Source organism: Thamnophis sirtalis, unplaced genomic scaffold (assembly GCF_051295495.1).
Source record: "Thamnophis sirtalis isolate CommonGarterSnake01/CBP01778 unplaced genomic scaffold, rThaSir2_p1.2 scaffold_2, whole genome shotgun sequence".
Classification (NCBI taxonomy): Eukaryota; Metazoa; Chordata; class Lepidosauria; order Squamata; family Natricidae; genus Thamnophis; species Thamnophis sirtalis.
In genome coordinates, this window is record NW_028261382.1 from 138,369,971 (window position 1) to 138,390,792 (window position 20,822).

The 20,822-nt window shown below is 35.5% G+C and overlaps 1 protein-coding gene across 2 annotated transcripts in view; it reads left to right on the forward strand.

Annotated features, from left to right (window-relative positions):
• Positions 1 to 20,822, forward strand: part of NSMAF (neutral sphingomyelinase activation associated factor) — a 42,660-nt gene that overhangs the window by 17,207 nt on the left and 4,631 nt on the right. For both annotated transcript variants that reach the window (XM_087707037.1, XM_087707036.1), the window contains 15 exons: positions 1,287 to 1,463; positions 2,783 to 2,862; positions 3,674 to 3,764; positions 3,841 to 3,904; positions 4,009 to 4,060; positions 5,975 to 6,095; positions 6,825 to 6,956; positions 12,423 to 12,465; positions 14,652 to 14,815; positions 15,152 to 15,260; positions 16,731 to 16,795; positions 17,521 to 17,588; positions 18,548 to 18,615; positions 19,558 to 19,681; positions 20,676 to 20,756. In XM_087707037.1, coding sequence (XP_087563163.1) covers positions 1,287 to 1,463; positions 2,783 to 2,862; positions 3,674 to 3,764; positions 3,841 to 3,904; positions 4,009 to 4,060; positions 5,975 to 6,095; positions 6,825 to 6,956; positions 12,423 to 12,465; positions 14,652 to 14,815; positions 15,152 to 15,260; positions 16,731 to 16,795; positions 17,521 to 17,588; positions 18,548 to 18,615; positions 19,558 to 19,681; positions 20,676 to 20,756 — 1,439 coding nt within the window. The remainder of the gene's footprint in view (positions 1 to 1,286; positions 1,464 to 2,782; positions 2,863 to 3,673; positions 3,765 to 3,840; positions 3,905 to 4,008; positions 4,061 to 5,974; positions 6,096 to 6,824; positions 6,957 to 12,422; positions 12,466 to 14,651; positions 14,816 to 15,151; positions 15,261 to 16,730; positions 16,796 to 17,520; positions 17,589 to 18,547; positions 18,616 to 19,557; positions 19,682 to 20,675; positions 20,757 to 20,822) is intronic.

A 20,822-nucleotide genomic window follows, 5' to 3' on the forward strand; every position in this document is an offset into this window, starting at 1 on the left:
CTGAAGCAATGTTTTCTCCTACATAACAGTTTTTATATTTGCCTATCTTTGAATCTCAGACTGTATGCCTAAAAAACAAAGTGGAACATGAAACACACCTACAGTTAATTTGCATGAAATCTAACTTCCCCACAGGAAATGTGTTTTTAAGAGGTAGCAACATATCTACTAGGAAGGAAGGCATAAGGTTCGGAGAAATCTTCATCTATGTTGAAGAAGAAGCTGAACAGAGTCCATAGCAGCTCTTTAGCGCTTTGTCATAGTTGCAGGAACTGTTGCTTTGCTCCAACATTTGATCTGATTTCAGTCAATACTTTTGGGGAAATTTTAATAATGCAACCATGCTGGCTCCTGACACAGCATTTGAAGCAGCAGGTATAAATAGACCATACAGTGGATCGGTTCAATATAGATCTTGAGCAGTGGTGGGTTTCAATTTTTTTAGAACCTCTTCTGTAGGTGTGGCCTGCTTTGTGGGAGTGGCTTGATAGCCATGTTACTGGGTGGGAGTGGCTTACCAGCCATGTAACTGGGTGGGTGTGGCTAACTAGTAAAATGTGGTGAAACTCACTTAACAACACTCTTGCTTAGCAACCAAAATGGGGGCTCAAAAATTCTGGCATTTGAAGCATGCAAGTCTTAAAGCTGTCAAGTTACAAGACACTTGCACTCCTAACCCTTTAGAAAAAAAACCCCAGAGGTGTTCAAACGTGACAGCTTTAAGTCTTGTGGACTTCAGCTCCCAGAATTCCTCCTCTCGCTCTTCATCTTGATGATGTGTGGACGGGCAGGGGGAGGGAGCTGGAACCGGTTCTAAATGGCACTGTAGATTTGTTGAACCTCTTCTATAGAAGAGGTTAGAACTGGCAGGAACCCACCCCTGATCCTATTACATTAATTTGTACATTTTAATGCAGGCAGATCACCACCTCCATCATCACCCATCCCAAGATTCTCATTGTCAGCTTTTTTGTCATGAAATTTCCATGGAAGACAACAGCTTAGAAGACAATTACTTCAAAAAACTAGCGGAGGATTGCTCTTAACAAGTGCTCATTTTTATATTAGAACATATATAGAATAGGGATGGGAGGTTAATAATAGCTTCACTAATTTCTCATAAATCTGAATACTTGTTGTCATACCTGCCTTATCTGATCAATGATGAACAATGGCTCCATAAATCTTGTAGGATAGAAATTCAGCTTAATACAAGTTCCTTGGAGAGCCTTAATTGCAAATTAATTTCTTATTTGCATTCTGTCACATTTTCTGTACCCTTCTAGAAAACCATATTACAGAGCACACTGCAGAGAGCTACATGTTACAATGGCAACGAGGTCATATCTCAAACTACCAATACCTTCTTCATCTCAATAATCTGGCTGATCGGAGCTGTAATGATCTTTCCCAGTACCCTGTCTTTCCATGGATCATAGCAGATTATTCTAGCTCAGAACTAGGTAAGACTTCTTTGGAGGCAAGCAAAGTAAAAGCAATGGGACAATCCAGGCTAGATACCCTGTGCAGTTGGCTGCTTGTGCTGTCAGTTCATCTTCTCAAACTTCTGTTTCCAAAATGGAATAGTGTTTAGTAACAACATCATTTTCAGTATTGGCATATAAACTTGATTTTTAAAAGTTGCACAGCCTGCTGCTTACTTTGCTACATTTATACTTTCAAATGAATCCTCAAGGGAATACAAGTCAGGAAACATTAATAACAACCTGGGGCATGAAGATAAGAGATTCAGTAAGTACTGTTGCAAAAATCCATTCATTTCAATTAAGCTTGCATAGAGTTTCACAGCCTGCCTGCATCGTAAGTACTAACTTTGACATGTTGTTCATAGAAAGTAAGGGTCTTGAATAGATTTGAGAAGGGTGGTTCGCGTATATGTTTTCTGCTTATCTAAGAAAAGAACTAAATAAGAGCTGTTAGCATATTTTTTTTAAAAAAGTGATTGATTGTAGCTTTTCAGTATGGTTTAAATAAAGTTGCTTGCTGTCTAAAATCCAAAAATCTAATTTCTATGAATTTCAACTTGAAGAAAGCATAAAAATGTATATTTTACCAAAATAGCATGTAAAACTGAAATAGCCTAAGTGGATAATTGTGAATAGAGACGACCGAAACTTCAGAAATAAGTTTTAAAAAAATCTCAATAATATATACATACACATCTGTTATAAAACCCCATTATATTAGCTTTTGTTTGCAAAACATTTGTCCAATTGATTGTTTCATTATATTTTTCATACTGGTAAGTTGGTAAATTGTGAAAAAATGTTAAAATATTAAAACATAAAATAAAGGGGGGGGGGAGTATTCCTTTTCGTAATTTCCTTTTGAGTTTAAGAAGCTAATTACAAAACTGGAAATGAGATGCATTCATTAAGTACCATATATCTTGTTGATTTGATTGTGAAGTAAAAATTCGGCTAATTTTTCCATAAAATGATATATTTGAGGATGGGAAGAAATACTTTTCTACCAAAGTAACTGCAATGCAGGTATTTGAAAAAACAAAAATGTTCAGTGAAGTTTTTCCCCTACACTGAAATTATTGGATTCATCTTTAACTTTATAGCTAAATATGCAAACAAATTAGTCCAAATTCTTCCCAAAGATTATAATTATGCTTTAAAGATTGATGAAGTAAGTATAGCTCCTAATTAATCCTAATTTGATATCTTAAATTTTGTCCATATGCATTAGAAAATAAAATTGTCATACCATTGTTGTTAATATAGTATATGTTTAAAAATGATCTTTTTTATAGATCTAACAAATCCTGAAACTTTTCGTGACCTTAGTAAACCTGTAGGTGCACTAAATAAAGAAAGATTGGAAAGATTACTGGTATGTAGAAAAACACCTTGTTTATATATTTGTGTGTGTTTGTTAGTGTGTAAATTAGTTTGATATGTTGAAACCACTTTTTTGTTTTCTACATTTTAAGTATTGTTTTTTCTAGTGAAATGTTACATTTGGTTATAAAAGATAGATGCAAAATTGCTGGTTTTAAAAGTAATTGTTAAAGAATGTAACTTTACCTATACATATTTGAGAGAGTCTAATGTCAGGTGAGATGGGAGGGTTTTTATTTGGTAAAGGTATCCAAATGTGAATACAAGCAGATGCATTGATAAAAATGAGAAAACTGTAAAAGGATTGAAGATCCAGTGGCCCTTCAGTTGTTCCTAAGCTAAAATTCCCAGTACCACCATCATTGCACATGTATTATTAAGCAAACTACTGGTTTTTGTAGTTCAGTGATATTTAGAATCTTTTCTTAATCTGTAGTAGAACATAATTGGCTATTATATAGGTGTAAAAAGCAGCATAGCTTAAAAGTTTATAGGTGATATGTTAGGTTGAATTGTGATTTATTACACTGTCAATAAAAGATTAAATATGTGACTTTATTAAGTGTACCTATTTTATGCAAACATTTCATTATATACAAGAAAATATATAACATATACTATGTTAGAATATCTTTCTAAGGTTTTCATATGCAGGTTGCTGTGGTTTGATAGGAACAATGTGCACAAAATATGAAATGCTGACTAACTTTTTAATATAAACTCTAATTACTATAGAAGAATGTTATGACTGAATTGATTCTCTCCATTTCCCCCCTCCTTTTTTCCCTTTCTTGCATTGATAGGTGCGTTATCAAGAAATGCAAGAACCAAAATTTATGTATGGCAGCCACTACTCATCACCAGGTTATGTTCTCTTTTACCTGGTCAGAGTTGGTAAGATATAAGTATTTCAGAGAATGTCATTATGGTACTTTTGAATATATGTATCTAACCTCTTTTGTTTTTACAGCCCCAGAGCATATGCTTTGCTTACAAAATGGAAAGTTTGATCATCCTGACAGAATGTTCAACAGGTTAGTTTTCAATTCTCAACCAGCTCAGGTAACTTTTGTGTTTGTCACACTTACAGTGTTGCTTTAAACAACAACTGGTTATTCTCTGTACTATTCTTAACTAGTATTGCAGAAACCTGGAAGAACTGTTTAGATGGAGCAACAGACTTCAAAGAGGTAAATAATCTTCTTGTACTTCAATCTACAGTAAATGGCTTCCTTTATGTTGCTGATTGAGATGCTGCAGGTATGTCATCTAAAAATGAATTTCCATCTAATGGGTCTAATAAGTTACCCCAGGTTTTGGGGCCTGTAACATAGAAAATCCTAAGTTATTAGCAATCCAATTATAAGACTAAGATAATAAATGATATTGGACTTCTTCTAAAAATTTGGAGCCAGATATGACTGGAATAGATTCAATGTGGCAAGATGAAATATATATTCACTGAGAATTTTGCCTAATAGATGTCTCATATTATCATATCACAATAACTAATCATGAGCCTGATTTTCCAGAATATTATCTAAACATCTGCTACTATGTTTCCCCAAAAATAAGACCTCCTGGATAATAAGGCCAATCGGGCTTTTGAGCGCATGCATTAAAATAAGCCCTCTGCCAAAAATAAGCCCTCCCTGAAAATATTGCATCACAACAGCAACCATGAGGTGAGCACGCTCACTGCCTCCTGCACCTCAAAAATAATAAGACCTCCCTGAAAATAAGGGCAAGTGCTTTTTTCAAGGGGGGGGTCAAAAGAAAATAAGACCCTGTCTTATTTTTGGGGAAACATGATAGATGTTTAAATAAAAACAGGAGTTTGAATCAACATTTGAAACACAAAGATAAGTTGTACAGTGAAAGTTGGTAATTAAATATTCTTTGCTATAGGTAGGTAGAACTATAGATTACATTAAGTGCTACTGTGATTGCAATGGTATAAACACAGTTCAAATAAACAAACCAAGCTTTATGAAACTTGGACTTTCTTTTGTAACATATAAAAACTTTTACCTATGGTTTTTTTTTCCTGCCAAAAAATCAAGTAAATGATACTATATGATATCAGTAATGGCATCACATCCTGAAAAGAAAACCTTGACGGATATATCTTCAACATCATTGTCATTTTATACGTAACTGATCATTTCAGTTGCTGGCTTTTATCCAGAAGAATAGTGCGTATTGAAGTTTCAGTAATACTCATGGGATTGAGAAATCAATTTTCATGATCTTTTATCCTCTTGCAGGTTATGTAAAGCTGAGCTAGAGGGCATAAAAGCAATTACAGGAAGGAATGAGAATTTTTTCCATTTCTCTTTCTCTTTCCAATACTAAAAAGCTTCTGTTGTGTTTTATTTAGTGTTTATTTTTTTAATGAATACATGGAATCTTTGCATTAATATGTGCAATTGAGATCTACAACGGTAAACACATTCAAGAAAAGGCAGTCTTAGTGTAGATTAAGATATACTGTTGCACAAAAATATGGATGGTGGCCAATATAAATCTTTGTATCGTGGAATCAAGTGTACTAAATTTATGCACTTCAAGATAATTTATTTCATTTTAAAAGATGGCCAAGTTAACATTCACCTGGCTAATCTGTTGCTGGCAAGTAAGAAAGGATATCCAGTTTTGACTGATATTTTAAGATAAGAAAGTAAAGCCCCACAATACTTGGCCACAGACATGTTTCCTGATACCAAGCTTAATGGTTTACTTGGAATAGTCTGAATCTGACAACTTCATATTTAATGTTAATGCTGTATCTTTGATTTTCTGACATGTTGGTGACAAATGCCCACACTTAAAAATACCTGGCCAACAGTGCATTCTACCAATTCCTACTGTGCATTCAACCGGAAAATGGGATTACTAGGCTATTTTCTGTTAGGAGTTAGTCAGATTTAGATTTTCTTTTTGAAAGAATGTGGTCTGTTGTGTAACAGTTACACTGTTCAGTTATGCTGAAGCTTGAATAAATACTAGTAAATGTTTTGCTGTAATGCTGTTATGAATATAAATACAATTTTGTTTTATTGCTAACAGTTCCCCATTGTTCTTTTCTTTTTTCTTTTATCCAGTTAATCCCCGAGTTCTATGAAAATGATTCTAGTTTCTTATTAAATAATTTGAAACTGGACTTGGGGAAGACACAAGGAGGAAAGATGGTTGACAATGTAGAACTTCCTCCTTGGGCATCAGGTAAATAGAATATTAGGTGTAACTTTTGGTTCCACCACAAAATCGCGGAGGACAAAATCGCGCTCGACGAAAGCGCGCATTTGACGTCATCACAGCGCGACGAAAACATCACGCTGTGATCGAAAAATGTAAAAATAAAGCTAAAACCTTACCCTACCCCCCCAAACCTAACCCTAAACCTAACCCTAAACCTAACCCTAAACCTAACCCTAAACCTAACCCTTAACCTAACCCTAAACCTAACCGTTAACATAATGCTAAACCTAACGCTAACCCTTAACCTAACGCTAAACCTAACGCTAACGCTCTAAACCTAACCTAACCCTAACCCTAACCCTAACCCTAACCCTTACCTTTATGTGAATCGGCTTGCTTTAATTTTAATTTTATTTCAATTTTTAATTTTTTTTGTCGCGCTGTGATGACGTCACATGCACGCTTTCGTCGAGCGCGATTTTGTCCTCCGCGCTTTTGACGGGTCACGGTAACTTTTTTCTATATTCTGCCTCAGAGATTTGCTCTCACATTTTTTTATAAACCTCTGGAATAACATCAATTTTCCCCCTCTTCTGTGCTTTGAAAATAATTATGTCAAAATTCTGAATTGCTGATTAATAAAAGCTTCTTGTGCTTTTTTAATTATGATAGTTTTTTTAAGGGAGACAGGAAAATGCGAATAGAGGTTTGCTGTCCACAACATGCAAGAAATTTATATATTATTTATTTCAGATGCCAGTGATTTTCTCCAGAAGAGTCAAGATGCTTTAGAAAGCCAGTATGTGTCAGAACATCTTCATGAATGGATTGATCTTGTGTTTGGCTATAAGCAGAAAGGCAATGAAGCTACTGCAGCTCAGAATGGTAATTTTGATATAGATATTTACAGTTCTTAGTGGTTATTTATACATTTCAGCTGTATGGATTTCTCTTATATTAGGATTTCTTTGACACGCCCACCCATTATTGAGCATGTAATGTCATAATGTACCAATTTCTCTGCCAAATCTGTTCTAAATTATAAAGGTAAAGAAAACAGATGCAAGCATATTTTAATGGAAAAGATATGTTTTCTCAGAAATAAACTTTGTTATGTTAAGTAGTATTTGCTGTCAGATAAATTTCTACAAGTATTTTTATTTTTGTTGTATACAACTGTCTTTCTTGATTATCCTGATTAAATGTAAGTTTCTAAGACACACTGGAGTATCAGACGCACAAAAATTTTGAAGAGGCAAATTAAAAAAAAAGTTTTTGCACTCTGCAGACCTCCCAAAAATGGCCCATTTTTCATGAAAATGGGCCCATTTTTTTCAAAAAAGGCATGAATAGTCTTTAGGAGGCTTGTAGGAGGCTCCTGGGAGTGGGGTAAATAAACACAAAATGGCCCGTTTTTTGTAAAATGGGCCCTTTTGTCAAAAAAGGGCAGGCATAGCCTTTAGGAGGCTTATAAAGTGCTCCTGGGGGCTGGAGAGGGCAAAATTTAGCAAAAACAGCATGTTTTTCGCTCATTTCTGCCCTCCCCAGCCTTCAGGAGCACTCTATAAGCCTCCTAAAGGCTCTGCATGGCCATTTTGGTGAAGGGGCGAGGATTCATGAGGCAAAAAATGCTGTATTCTGTGTATAATATGCACCCAGATTTTCAGCCTCTTTTGTGAGGGAAAAAGGTTTGTCTTATACTCCGAAAAATATGGTAGTTGAAGTTACAGTTAAAGGTCATAATCTTACATAACTATACATGGAAGTAAATTATATGAATTTGGTGTGGCTTGCTTCAATGGACACAGATATATTTCCATTGTAATTAAGGTAGTAGGATCCCTCTAAAATAGAGTGGGTTGCTTTAAGAAACCAGACAGAACTATCCATCATATTTGTCTGCTACTTGAAGGAGCAACGGAAGTTCAGTTCTAAGACATGCAATAAAACTTTTATATAATATACAGTACTTTGATTTAGTGGATTTGCATTAAATTTGAAAAAAGTCTGCTGGCTCTATTGGGTTGCAGCTAGGTATTGCTTGGTTTCTTTCTTTCTTTTTTTTGAATTTTTATTTTATACACATAAGCACATCAACAGAACATATAAACACATTAACAAAAATAACCACATAACTTAAAAACAGCATAGGAACAATAAGTTCCATCGTATATCATACAGCAGTTCCGAATCGGTTTCTTTGCAGTTAGTGTTTTCCCTTCTATACATTTCTATCTTGCGTTCCTAATCTCGTTATTCATTATCCATTTTTATATACATTTATTTATTTATACTTAGCTACTTATGATCAAGTATTATTTACCTATATTGTGCTTTATATTTTTACTGTCATTTAATCTCTTACATGCATTATAGGTATACATTCACATAGTTATTCTTTTCTTTGCCATTCTTATATTATTATTATTCCATTTAAAAGGTTATAAGATATAATTTGGAATGTATTGTTTACCATCCTTCACACCTGCTATGACACCACCTTATTTTCTCTTTCTTTTCTTTTCTCCCTCCCTTCCTTCTCTACTTCCTTCCTTCCTCCTCTCCTTCCCCTTCTTCCTTCCCTTACTTCTCCCCTACTCCTACCCTCTGTCTTCTCCTTCTTACCCTCTCTCCTTCTCTTTTTCTCTATTCCTCCCTCCTCTCCTTCTCTTTCTCTCCCTCCCACCCACTCTCCTTACCTCTTTCTTCTTCCCCTACCTCTCCTCCACATCTCACCTTATTTTCTCTTTCTTTTCTTTTCTCCCTCCCTTCCTTCTCTACTTCCTTCCTTCCTCCTCTCCTTCCCCTGCTTCCTTCCCTTTCATCTCCCCTACTTCTACCCTCTTTCTTCTCCTTCCTACCCTCCCTCCTTCTCTTTTTCTCTCTTCCTCCCTCCTCTTCTTCTCTTTCTCTCCCTTCCACCCACCTCTCCTTACTTCTTTCTTCTTCCCCTACCTCTCCTCCACATTTCTTCTTCCTCTCCTACTATCTCTCCTTCTCTCTCTCTTCCACCCTCCACTTCTTTCCTTTCCTTCGTCCCTCCATTCCCTACTTCCTTCCTCCCGGCCTTTCCTTCCTTCTTCCTTCCTTTCTTTTTCTATTGTTATAGGTGTCTCTTTCAAATCCAGCTTATGTTTTCTTGAGGGTGTTATTTCCACAAGTCCCTTTTTTCATATCATTTCCTTTTGTCTCTATCATTCTACAGTCTGTATGCCAGCTATCATTCTGATTTGATTTCACCAATCATGACCCCCTTGTTTTACTCATAATTATTATTTTTCAGAGTTGTTCTATTCTTTCATTGCTTTTTATTTCTTTGCTCCATCCATCTATACCAATTAACCCATATCTGGTCTACTTTCAATTTCTTAGGAATATTAAACATCTGAGCTCTTTTTTTTTTAATGCGTCCAGTCCATTCAAGTTTATCAACATAATTGTTATTTCTTGATCCATCTTTAGTTGAGATTGTTTCTTTTACTTCTAGTTTGTATCTGACTTTTCCCTCTTGCCCCTTCCTTCTCTGCTCTCTCTCTTTCTTGCCTCTGTTCTTCTCTCCTGCTTCTTCCGCTGTCTTCTAATGTTTCTTCCTCTTGACTTCTGCATTCTAGTTCCTCTTTGCTTCCTTGTTCTCCTTCCCTATTGCAGTGTTCTTCATAGAATTTGTGTGCTTCTTCTAAATTCTCTATCTTATATCTTTTTCCTTGCCAAGATACCAGAACCCCTTCTGGTACCAACCATCTGTACATTATTCTATTTTTATTTAACTCGTTTGTTAAAAATTGGTATTGCCTACTTTGTTCCCGAATTCTCCGTGGGTTCTGTTTAAGCGTGGTCAGCTCTTTTCCCTGTAGTATAATCGTTTCTTCTCTAGTTTTTTTGTACACTTCATCTCTGGCAGTTTTCTTAGCGAATCTTACATGCACTTCTCTCGGGAGTCTATTTCTTCTTGCGTAGTTAGTATTTACCCTGTAAGCCTCATCACTATTCCCTCTCACTTCCTGTTCTTTTTTTTGCAGAAATTCAGTGAGGGTAATAATCATTTTTTCTTTCAGGTCTTCCTCCTTCTCTTCTGGTATGTTTTGAAATCTTAGGTAGAATGCCGCTTTTTCGTTTTCAAGTCGGATTATTGATAATTCTAATTTCTTATTAAGTTGTCTATATTCTATTTCCATCTTTCCCATCTTCTGATCTGAATGTTGTATTTTTTCTTCCATACATTGAATTTTTTGTTCATTGATTGCTAAGGCATTCTGTATCTTTTCGACTTTACATTCTACATTCTTGATAGTTCCTTTCAATTCTCCCATTTCATTTTTTAATTCTTTATGATTCTTCCTTCACTCTTCTTGGCTTTTTGCCAAAGTCTCCTGTATCAATTGGAGCATCGATTGCATGTTCTGCATCGTTGGTGCTGGTCCCGCTGATTCTGCCATCTTTTCAACTTTCTCCAACCCCCACGCACTCTTGATTGACCTTTGGTTTGAGGAGGGGGGTATTGCTGAACTCACATTGGGTATGGTCTTTTTCCCTAATTTTACTGAGATTGCCATTTTTAACCCCCTATTTGTCCTTGCCCACAATTGGCTATAACTTTAACCTTGTTTATACTTTATCAGTAATATCAATAATATAAATAATTGTATAATCCAATATTCAGCAACAATTCAACTATTAACCTTCTTTGATATCACCTTTCAATACTTAAACACTCCTATGCAGTATTCTATTTAATTAATTTGATTAATATATATTATAAATTTATATATCACACTCTTATCTTATATCAATAAATGTTTCTCAATTTTATCGGTTATACAAGTATTCACTTCTGATAATTAGTCTCTCTATGTTCTCTTACGACAAGCTTCACCATTCAAATTTACAGTCCACTAAGTGTCACTCTCTCCTTAGTATCACTGTTAATATCCATGAAGCAAAAGTCTATTTCCAGACAGATCTCTGTTCCAAGCTCCTAATCAGATAAATATCAAATACTTAAAAGTTCAACACAACAGCAGAAGGACTGGTGAGCAGAAAGAAAAGGGAACTCCGTTTACCAACCCACCTATTAAGCAGTCACTTCTTTGAACCTTCCAACTCTTTTCAGCAACTTTTATCTTTTGAAATCCATGTCAGGTTTTCGTTCTTACTGTGGCTGATCTTTAGGCTCTTCCAGCTGTCCCTTCCTGTCCGTTCTAACACAGCGTCTCTGCTCCGCTCATTCTCGGCGAAATTGTACTGTAAAAACAGCCTCTCTCCCAGCTACTTCTTCTTCTGCACACCCTCTCTGCCAGTTTCGCGTTGCTCTCCTCTCTGGATTGTCAGCAATAATAACAAGCATCCGATTTCAACTGCTTCTATCTCTGTTCTTCCTTCTATTCGGCCGCCATTGCTAAGGTCCTAACCAAAAGGTAGGATATTTCTTCGCCTGTTTAGGGGGTTTCTTCTATCCGCAGGGGATTTGCCTTATCACCCAGCGTCTACAGAGTATCCCCTTTGATCTGCTGATCTCTTCGGGATCAGCAGTGCTCCAAAAAAAGAGCCCAAATGAAGAGGTTAGAGTTAGGGGTTAGGAGAGTTCCCTTACCCCACTCTAAGCACAATGACGTCACCACCGGAAGCCTGTTTGGTTTCTAAGGTGCTGCTTGTTTCCTCTACTCTTTTCATTGTCTTTGGAAGCTTCTCCACCTCTCGGATCAATAAGGTTGGACAATGATCTTATTAAGTATTCCTAGTTTCCAGGTGGCCTCCCTGATGTGCTCAGGTTTTGACATACTAATCTGCTGTATTTGTAGTTTCTAGATTTGTCTTTTATCACTGGTCGGATACTCCTGCTGCTTCTTGGTTCTTAGTATAGCTGTCCCTTCCCGCCTCCCTCCCTTAATGGACATTTGCATTTACTAGACATCCCTTCACTGCATTAGTTCCCATAATCAGAGCTTCTGCCTCTGAGAAGTACGCAATATAAGCCTTCAAAGCCACGTAGAGGTGCAGTTAGCATTGTCTGATACAGATAATTCACAGAAGGAGGAGAAATGAGTTAAATTTTTGTTTTAGAGAGCTAGACCTATATTTATATAGCACATGCTGTCTAAGTGTTATAAATTTATATCCTCAGAGATCATAAAGAGAAACTATTTGAATGCTGAACAGTTGTAAAGATTTAGAACTTTAAAGAATTATATTGCAGACAATAAGTGCTATGTGTCTTGATATTGAGTAGAGCTGAAGTTTATTCTGTACAAATGACACAGCAAGTGGTTGTGAGAGATTGCAGAATCCTTCTTGATTAAGAGTCTTAACAATTGTATTTTCAAGTAAGCGGCATATCTCTCTGCTTCTTTTTAGTATTTCATCCTTTGACCTATGAAGGAGGAGTAGATCTAAACAGGTAACTTCTATGTGCTTATAGTGAAAATATAGCATTCATTTCCTTCTATTTGTAATGAAAACCTTGTTTTTAATTACAAATTTTATACATCTCCCTTTGAGAAAATGCTATGTATGCTTAATGCCACCCAGAAGAAAAAAAATGTATTGCCCCAAAGCAGTTCTTTAGCATGAATTCTGAGGCGTCTTATATGCACTCAAAGGAGATATTGTGATAGTCTTTAGACAATCTTTAGGTTTGCAAAAGCATATAAAACTCTAAAAAGAATGGAGCGAGATACATGTTCAGAAATAGTATTCTGAAAAGAAAACATGTTCCATGTCCTGAATATTTCAATGCCTGTGGAAGTAAAAGTGGGCATGAAGAGGTCAAGCAATGTCATGGTCTTAAAGAGGGCATGAGTACTTACTTGATTGAAATCCTAGGTAGGATCATTGCGTACTGCAACATTTTTATAGCCAACTTATGATCCTGTACATTTAATGGGATGCCCATTTGGAAAGCTGCAAAATCCACCTATTAATAATTAATAAAACCAGTGGCATTGGGCCTTTCTCAATGCCACATTCCTGACTTTGTAAGCATGCTGAGAATAGTCAAAGATTCTATTATGTTTCTACTCCCCTCTGATTCCACGTTTGGTGTTGAGATCCTGGTTTGTCTAAATCAAAGTTTCTGTTCTGAACAGGACAATTTTGGTGTAGACATTGAAGCTCTTTCTATCAAAATAGTTTTTAAAAGGGTGATGTTGGAAAAGACTGATTAGAAAACAGAATACATTTCAATGTAAATTTCTCTTTAGGCTTTCTAGACTTTCAAGGCCATTTTGAAGAGTTTGTGGAAACTGCATCTGAGTTGTGTTTCCATAAATTGTGCAATTAGCTAGTTAAGATATGTAAAACTTTCTATTTACCAGTTTAAATAATATGCATTTTTGGTTAATTCAGTGTTGTAAAGATTCTTAAACTGGAGTTGAAAAAAAACCTTTCAGATTCTCATTCCGTACTGTTTACTAGAAATGAAGTCTCTAAATTCAATATGATTATCTACAAAAAGGAAGAGGATATATAAAAGAAAAAAAATTAGGAAAAGTACTACTTTTTTAGTTTAGAATTGCCAAGTGCTGAAAAATGTCCTCCTGCCAATATACATCCTCTGATTTCCTGAAGATTTTCTCATGCCACTAAATGTATGCATATGTCATATAAAAGGCAAGAGCAGAACAGAAACGTCTATAAATATATGTTTAATTAAACAGTACCAAGAAAATGAATTGCCTATAAAATAACTCTAATATGTAAATGCCATTCATTCAAAGACTTCTCTATCCGTCCGAAATAACAAAAATAAGAATTAAGAGCAATAAGATATTGTTTGGAAATGAGAGAAAAAGAAATACAACTGAGTAGGGATAAAGGAAACACATGAAAACTTTAAAGAGAAACAAAGAAAAAGAAGGCCTATTTGGTGAAAAGGGTTAAATTCACCAGACAAGCAGCTCCTTCAAAGCCAAAGTCTATTTCAGTAGACTGAAGTCAGTCTTCACAGCCATCCTTTCAACAACAATGTTTGCATCCCCTTTGCATTTCCTGCCACACAAAGTTGTTTATTATTATTATTTCGGGTGGAGAGAAAGCCCTCATTTTCCTATTATGTTAGAAATAATTCAGTAGACATTATAGTTCCTGTCACAGAGATAAGGAGAGAAATTCTGTACCTTGAATCCTATCAGCTTAAACTATGAGAATTATTATTGGTAGAAACATACAGCTTTAACCTAGTATAGTAAATATGCCCAAAGGTGCTTTTTTCCCAATAGACAACTGGACTTTCTTGTTTTTTTCTTTGGAAATGTTTCACTTTTCATCCAAAAAGATTTGTCAGTTTTAACCAACTAGTGGGAAATTCAAGGATTTATACTCTTTGCAGTCATTTGGTTGTTAGCATTCTGAGGGAAGGTTGTCAGCTCTCAAGAAGAAGCTTCTTGGATAAGAAGGGAAAATTTTTCAAAGAAAAAAACCAGGAAAGTTCAGTTACCTTTTTGAAAAAAACACCTTTGGGACAACTATCGCCTGAATGATTGAGAATCTCCACAGATACTGGTATATAATCATATTATATATCTATATACCTATATATCTATGATGGTTTTCTTGGTACAATGTAAGATTTTTTTTCTTCTGAAGCATTATGGACACAAATGAAAGAGTAGCTCTGTTGACGCAAATCTTGGAATTTGGACAGACTCCAAAACAATTGTTCACAATCTCACATCCAAGAAGGATAATCCCAAAGTTAAAAAGTTGGTCTCGAGCATCCAGCCATAGCCCTTCTGTGACTGAATCCTCAGGTAAGTTTAGTAAACTTTTAGATTCTGCTTATTGTTCAGCTTATTGTCTATTTCAATAGACTGAATTCACTATTAGGTTTGAGCCTCATAGAATATCTTCTGACCATGATTACCTATAAGAATGAAATTGATAATGTGGTGCCTACTGGTAGACATTATAAGATACTTTTTTTGGGGAGGCAGGGGGGGGGAGGCTTATTTAAGAGAGAAAAGGGGACAGAAGGGATTGTGAAAAAACCTGAATTGTCTGTTACCTGAAATAACATCTAATAATAAATGTACATTTTTGACTTTCATATAATCACTTTGATTTTACATTATTATCATGTTTGTCAGTCTCTCCAGGTGATGAATCTTTTGAGGATCTGACAGAAGAAAGCGTCTTACTTTCCTGGAATAACATGGCCAGTTTAAAACTTGATGGGCAGTACAAGATCCACAAAGGGTAAATTTAGCAGCCAGATGGGCAATTGTATAAAATGAAACAATAAATATTGTAAGTCATCTCAATGATCTGTAACCCTATTACAATAAGTGAAATGCTTAGTGTAGGGAAGGAAATTTCTTTTCTTTTTTTGTCAATCAATTTTTATATTATTCAAAATATTAAAATAAAACTCCAGAAAATGGGAAACATACAAAAAACGGACTACATCAAACAGTACATAAAAAATCCAAACAGACACACACATAAAGTGTCCCCCTCCCTAGTTGAATACTAATATGCTGTCCGAAGACGTCTATGTAGTCATGTGACCAGCATGACTAAACATCAAAGACGCACTGAATGCTGTTACCTTCCCACCAAAGTGGTTCCTATTTTTCTACTTTCATTTTTACAAGCTTTCGAACTGCTAGGTTGGCAGAAGCTGGTACAAGTAAGGGTAGCTAACTCCGTTACGCGGCCCTAGGGATTTGAACCACCAAACTGCCGACCTTTCTGATCGACAAGCTCAGCGTCTTAGCCACTGAGCCACCACATCCCTCATCTTTGATGCCAAACCAGCTGTCTTTCAGCAGGGAAAAAAGCCCTGAAGAGTCAGGATACCATCAGGAACAAAAATTTCTTTTGCTCAAACAAGTCTCAGATATGTAATCTGATATAAAAGCTGGACTTAATATATTGCCCTTTGTTCTTATTAATGGCATTTTCACACTTATAAAGCAATTAAATATTTGAGATGAATGTCAAAACATTGAAAGAATAAAAAAGAGCCTAAAACAAGGTACTGAAGCTAATGAAGAGATGTTGCTGTTCTACATTTCATGAAATAAATGGTGTTTTCCTTCTGTTGGCAAACATTGGGTGGTATCCCAAATAACACAGCTGGAAAAATATTTTCAGACAATGGCAGAAAATGCCTCCTGGATAAGAACATGAAGTTGATTATTTTTTTAAAAAAACCAAACTGTCAGGTTCTTCAGAGCTTTGAACTGAGCCAAGGAGGTGAAAAAATAATTTTGGTGCAATTAAATGTTGAAATTTTAATTCAGGCATCACCAGCACTAACTGACTACCATTGGGAAGTTCATTTCACCATTTTCATTTTGAAAACAGAGCTTCTGTTGAACCTGGAGTGGGATGAGAAATCACCCTAAACTTTGAATTGATGTGCCTGCAATTTTGAAATGTTCTAAATATTATTTTCTTTAAGACTTCTATTGATGAGATGCTTACTTTAGTTACTTTGGAGTAAATCCAAAGTATTTAGGAATTCTAAATTTGTTTGATATTCAGATGTAAATCCATTGAATACAAATGGATTTACATCTGAATATCAAACAAATTTAGAATTTCAGCATGGGTTAAATGTAATGAGTAAAAAGCCTTAGTTAGATACTTCAGGAAGCACTGGTATATGTTTTCAATCAGCCTGAAGTAACTAAATAAATATCACAATTTTGTTTTGAAAAGGCCAATAACTGGAATTGCCATGTGTTCCACTTCTAACCAATCTTCCATCTTTACTACATCTCAAGGTGAGTAATACTTTATCAGGTGCCTGCTTTCAAGTAATGTGAAATGTTGGTAATTCAAATTGGTTTACTATAGGTTTGGCATATGTTATGGTCTGAAGAATTAAAATGAAATTAAAAATTCAAAGAGTCACAGATTATCTGAACATTTTAATGTGTATATATTATTAAATGTATGTATGCATGAACAAAAAGGAAGGAATATGTTCTATAGTTCTGTGCAACTACAGTAAACATCACATGGTGCAGAAGTTAATTTCCTAAAATAATCAGAAGTGTGGACAAATTCCTGTTAAACTATTAGAAGTTAGGGAAGCGTAGTACTTTCAGTAGGTGAAAAATAGTAACAGAAGTGGCTTTATACAAGGACAAGATAGAGATTGGCATGCTTACTGTGAATACCAAGTTTTGCAAAAATAGATTTAATTGCATATGTAGAACAATCTATACTCCGTCCATGTTCAGTAAAAATAAATCTAAAATGAAGTTGAAGTTTATCCCGTGAAAGCTCATTCAAAGAGAGTAATGTTTTATCTTTAAAATATGTATTTATATAGCAATATAAAATATATAATACTTTTTCATTGCTTAACAAATGCACTTATTACTTATGCATCAGTATACAGGACTGCACAGACTTTTTGCCAACTGAAAATCCGTATCCTCACTCAGTTGATGCCTTTCAATGACCACAGTTCTTATTCTTTTCATCTGATCATTTACATTAGATTCAACTTTGAAGATGTTTTCGGCAGATTCAAAAAAGCTTCAGAGGAGTGTGTCTTTCTCAAACATGGTCAGTTCTTCCAAGGCTTTAGCCTTTTTATATTTGGTTGGGACTATAATTCAGAAAACAGTTGAAATTTATGCAGGCAGAATTAGAGGATGCTGATTTGCGTGAAAAATAGAAGTAGGTTTCAAAATATACAAAGCTTCTTGATGCCCAATCTTAAGCCTTTGAATCTGGCCAGCCAAGACAATACTCCTTTTAAATCAAAGCCAGGAGACTGATATTATATAGGGCAGTGATAGCTAATCTTTTTGGCGCCGAGTGCCGAAAAAGCATGCGTGTATCCATAATATAATGTGCACGTGCCCCTGTGTGTGCACTACCCAGTGCATGCGTGCGCAGCCCCTGTGTGGCCCCACTTATGTGTGTATGATCCCCATGTATGCCCTGCATGTGTGCACAACCCTGCCCTTGTGCATGCGTGTCCCCATGCATGTGCTTCGCACGGCAGAAACCCAAAAATTAGCTGGCCAGTGGAAGGCACGCATGCATGCACAGCAGAACTGAGCTGGGGTGATGGCTTGCATGCCTGCAGACCGGGCTCTAGGTGCCACCATCACAGATATAGAACATACAATCTCCATTAGGAACACATAGTTACAATAAAGTCCTGATGTAGAGGTGGTAGCCAGACAGATGGCTCTTTTTTTTTCTTTTTTTCTTTTATCTATCTTTGAAAATTTAGGTCGGAGTGTCAAAATCGCGATGACACATTGTCGTCACGTGAGATATTATAACTTTTTTCCACTTCTCTAAAATGGGGGTAGTCGTAGCCATTGCATGATGCATCTGGTTCGTGGCCCGTGAATTTGACATCCCTACTTTAGACACACCAAAATAATGTCATATGTTTAATTACTTCAAAAGCCATCAAATACAAAATATGTTGTTTCAAAATATATTAGTATCTTAATATATAATATATATTTAATAATATGAACCAACACTTGTTGATTTTGTTGCAGGCTTTGTCGTCTTGTTTAATCTTACCAGGGAATAGCATCGTTGTGTGTTCTTCATGGGACAATAATATGTATGTGATTTTACACATTCCTAAATGTACAGCACTGGTTCATGATTTCTTTAAATGGGGCCAGTCTTTCCATGAGCTAAGTTCAAGTGAATTTGAGGAGGCAAAAGATTGTCCATGTACATGAGTAATAGAATAGAATGGAATTCTTTTTGGATAAGTGTGATTGGATATAATTGGATATAATATTTTTCACAATGGGTTATCCCAGTGACCAGATCTGACCAGGTTTTCCTGGCAGAAATAGTTATTTCTACCATGGCTAAATCTTTGAATGAGGCAGCTATTAGCAGCTGATAAATTTATTTATTTATTTATTTATTAGACTTATATACCGCTTCATAGGGCTTTCAGCCCTCTCTAAGCGGTTTACAGATTTTTTTAGCAAATTGAGTCAGCAAATTGCCCCCACAGTCTGGGTCCTCATTTCACCCACCTCGGAAGGATGGAAGGCTGAGTCGACCTTGAGCCGGTGAGAATTGAACCGCTGAACTGCAGATCACAGTCAGCTGAAGTGGCCTGCAGTACTGCACCCTAACCACTGCGCCACCTCGGCTCATGTTGGCAAATGACAAATGGCAAATGCCAGCAGGTTGTTAAGGAGAGATTTTTATGTTACACAATCTCCTTACACTACTTCTTAAATTAGCCTTTGGGAACAACAGAGATTAACAAAAGATTCAATTACCAATTGATGCAGTTTTATTCTTTATCTCAGAGAACAAATGTTAATTGCTGGCATTGCAATATTGGCCTCATTAGAAGATCTCCCACTGAAACTAATAAGCAGGACAATCCCAAGTTTAAATACTTTTTAAAATACTTTAAAAATGGGAAAATGAGAAGTACATTTTGATATACCTTTTTAAGTGCATGTACTATTCTGAATAATAATACTCTCCACAAAGTATTCAAATATCCCTTTCCTTTTTTTATTTCTAAAAGCTATTTCTATTCAGTAGCCTTTGGAAGGCAGCAGGACACCTTAATAGGACATCATGATGCCGTCAGCAAAATCTGTTGGCATAATAATCGTTTGTACTCTGCATCTTGGGATTCAACCGTAAAAGTAGGTATGATTGCAATAGAAGACATTTTTCTGGTCATTATTTCCTACCAAGTCCCCTCTAGATACAATATAAGCTGACTACAATTTTCAGGATTTAACTTATGCTGACTAAAAACTTGGATTGTTGCAATCAAGTGCCCGCGGAGAGCAGCTAATTGTAGAAACATCATATATCTGTAACAGAACTTTGTAATTAGATAACTGAGACTATTCCAAATCTATCCCTTTTACATTAGGTTTCTATTATGGTGCCAAAATTTTCCAACTATAAACTGGGTAATAGCATCTAGTTTGTCTCATGGGCTGTGTCTACTTGAGATATCTAATCATCTCTAGTTGATAGTGCTTTCTGTGGTGTTTATAATAGGTTAGGTAGAGTATGGCCTCATGGATGATCCATTATTTCATGTACTACTGATAGATCTCTTCTCGGAAAAGTAGCCTAAGAACAAATCCATTAGATAAATTGATTGACAAAAAGTTCTTCATGGTAAAATATTAATAGTTTCAAACAACTACAGAGATGGCTAAGAGATCTAAGGTGGCTTAGATGCATAGACTTTGAATTGTTTAATATGTCAGGAACATAATATACATTTATAATATAAATGTATATTACAAATATATAACATAGCAAACCATATGGAACAAAGCATATGACTTTCAGTAAGCTATCTTATAGCTTACATGTGTAATGTTATTGAAAAATAGAAACACAAAAATAAATATAGAAATTTAATTTTTTGCAATCAAATATGGTAAGTCAATTTTACCAGTTCAGTGGGTTCTGAATATTTTTACTGACCATTCGTCTGTTGTAGGTATTACCAAATCCTTCTATTTTTGTATGTGCAATAATCTTACTGCAATGCTTATTCTGTATAAAAAAGTGTTCCACAACTTTTTTTCCCAATTCCTTATGTCTTATATGAATGGCATAATGAGTGAAAGCAATGCTTATATATTTCTAGTTGCTATGTATCTTATGTTCCAGGTGTGGCACTGTAATCCAACAGAATTATTAAACACTAAGAAACATTTTGAATTGCTTGCTGAATTGGAACATGATGTTAGTGTAAGTATAAAGATACATAACAATTTTCAGATTGATTGCCTTTGAATCTTGCATCCAAGGATCAAA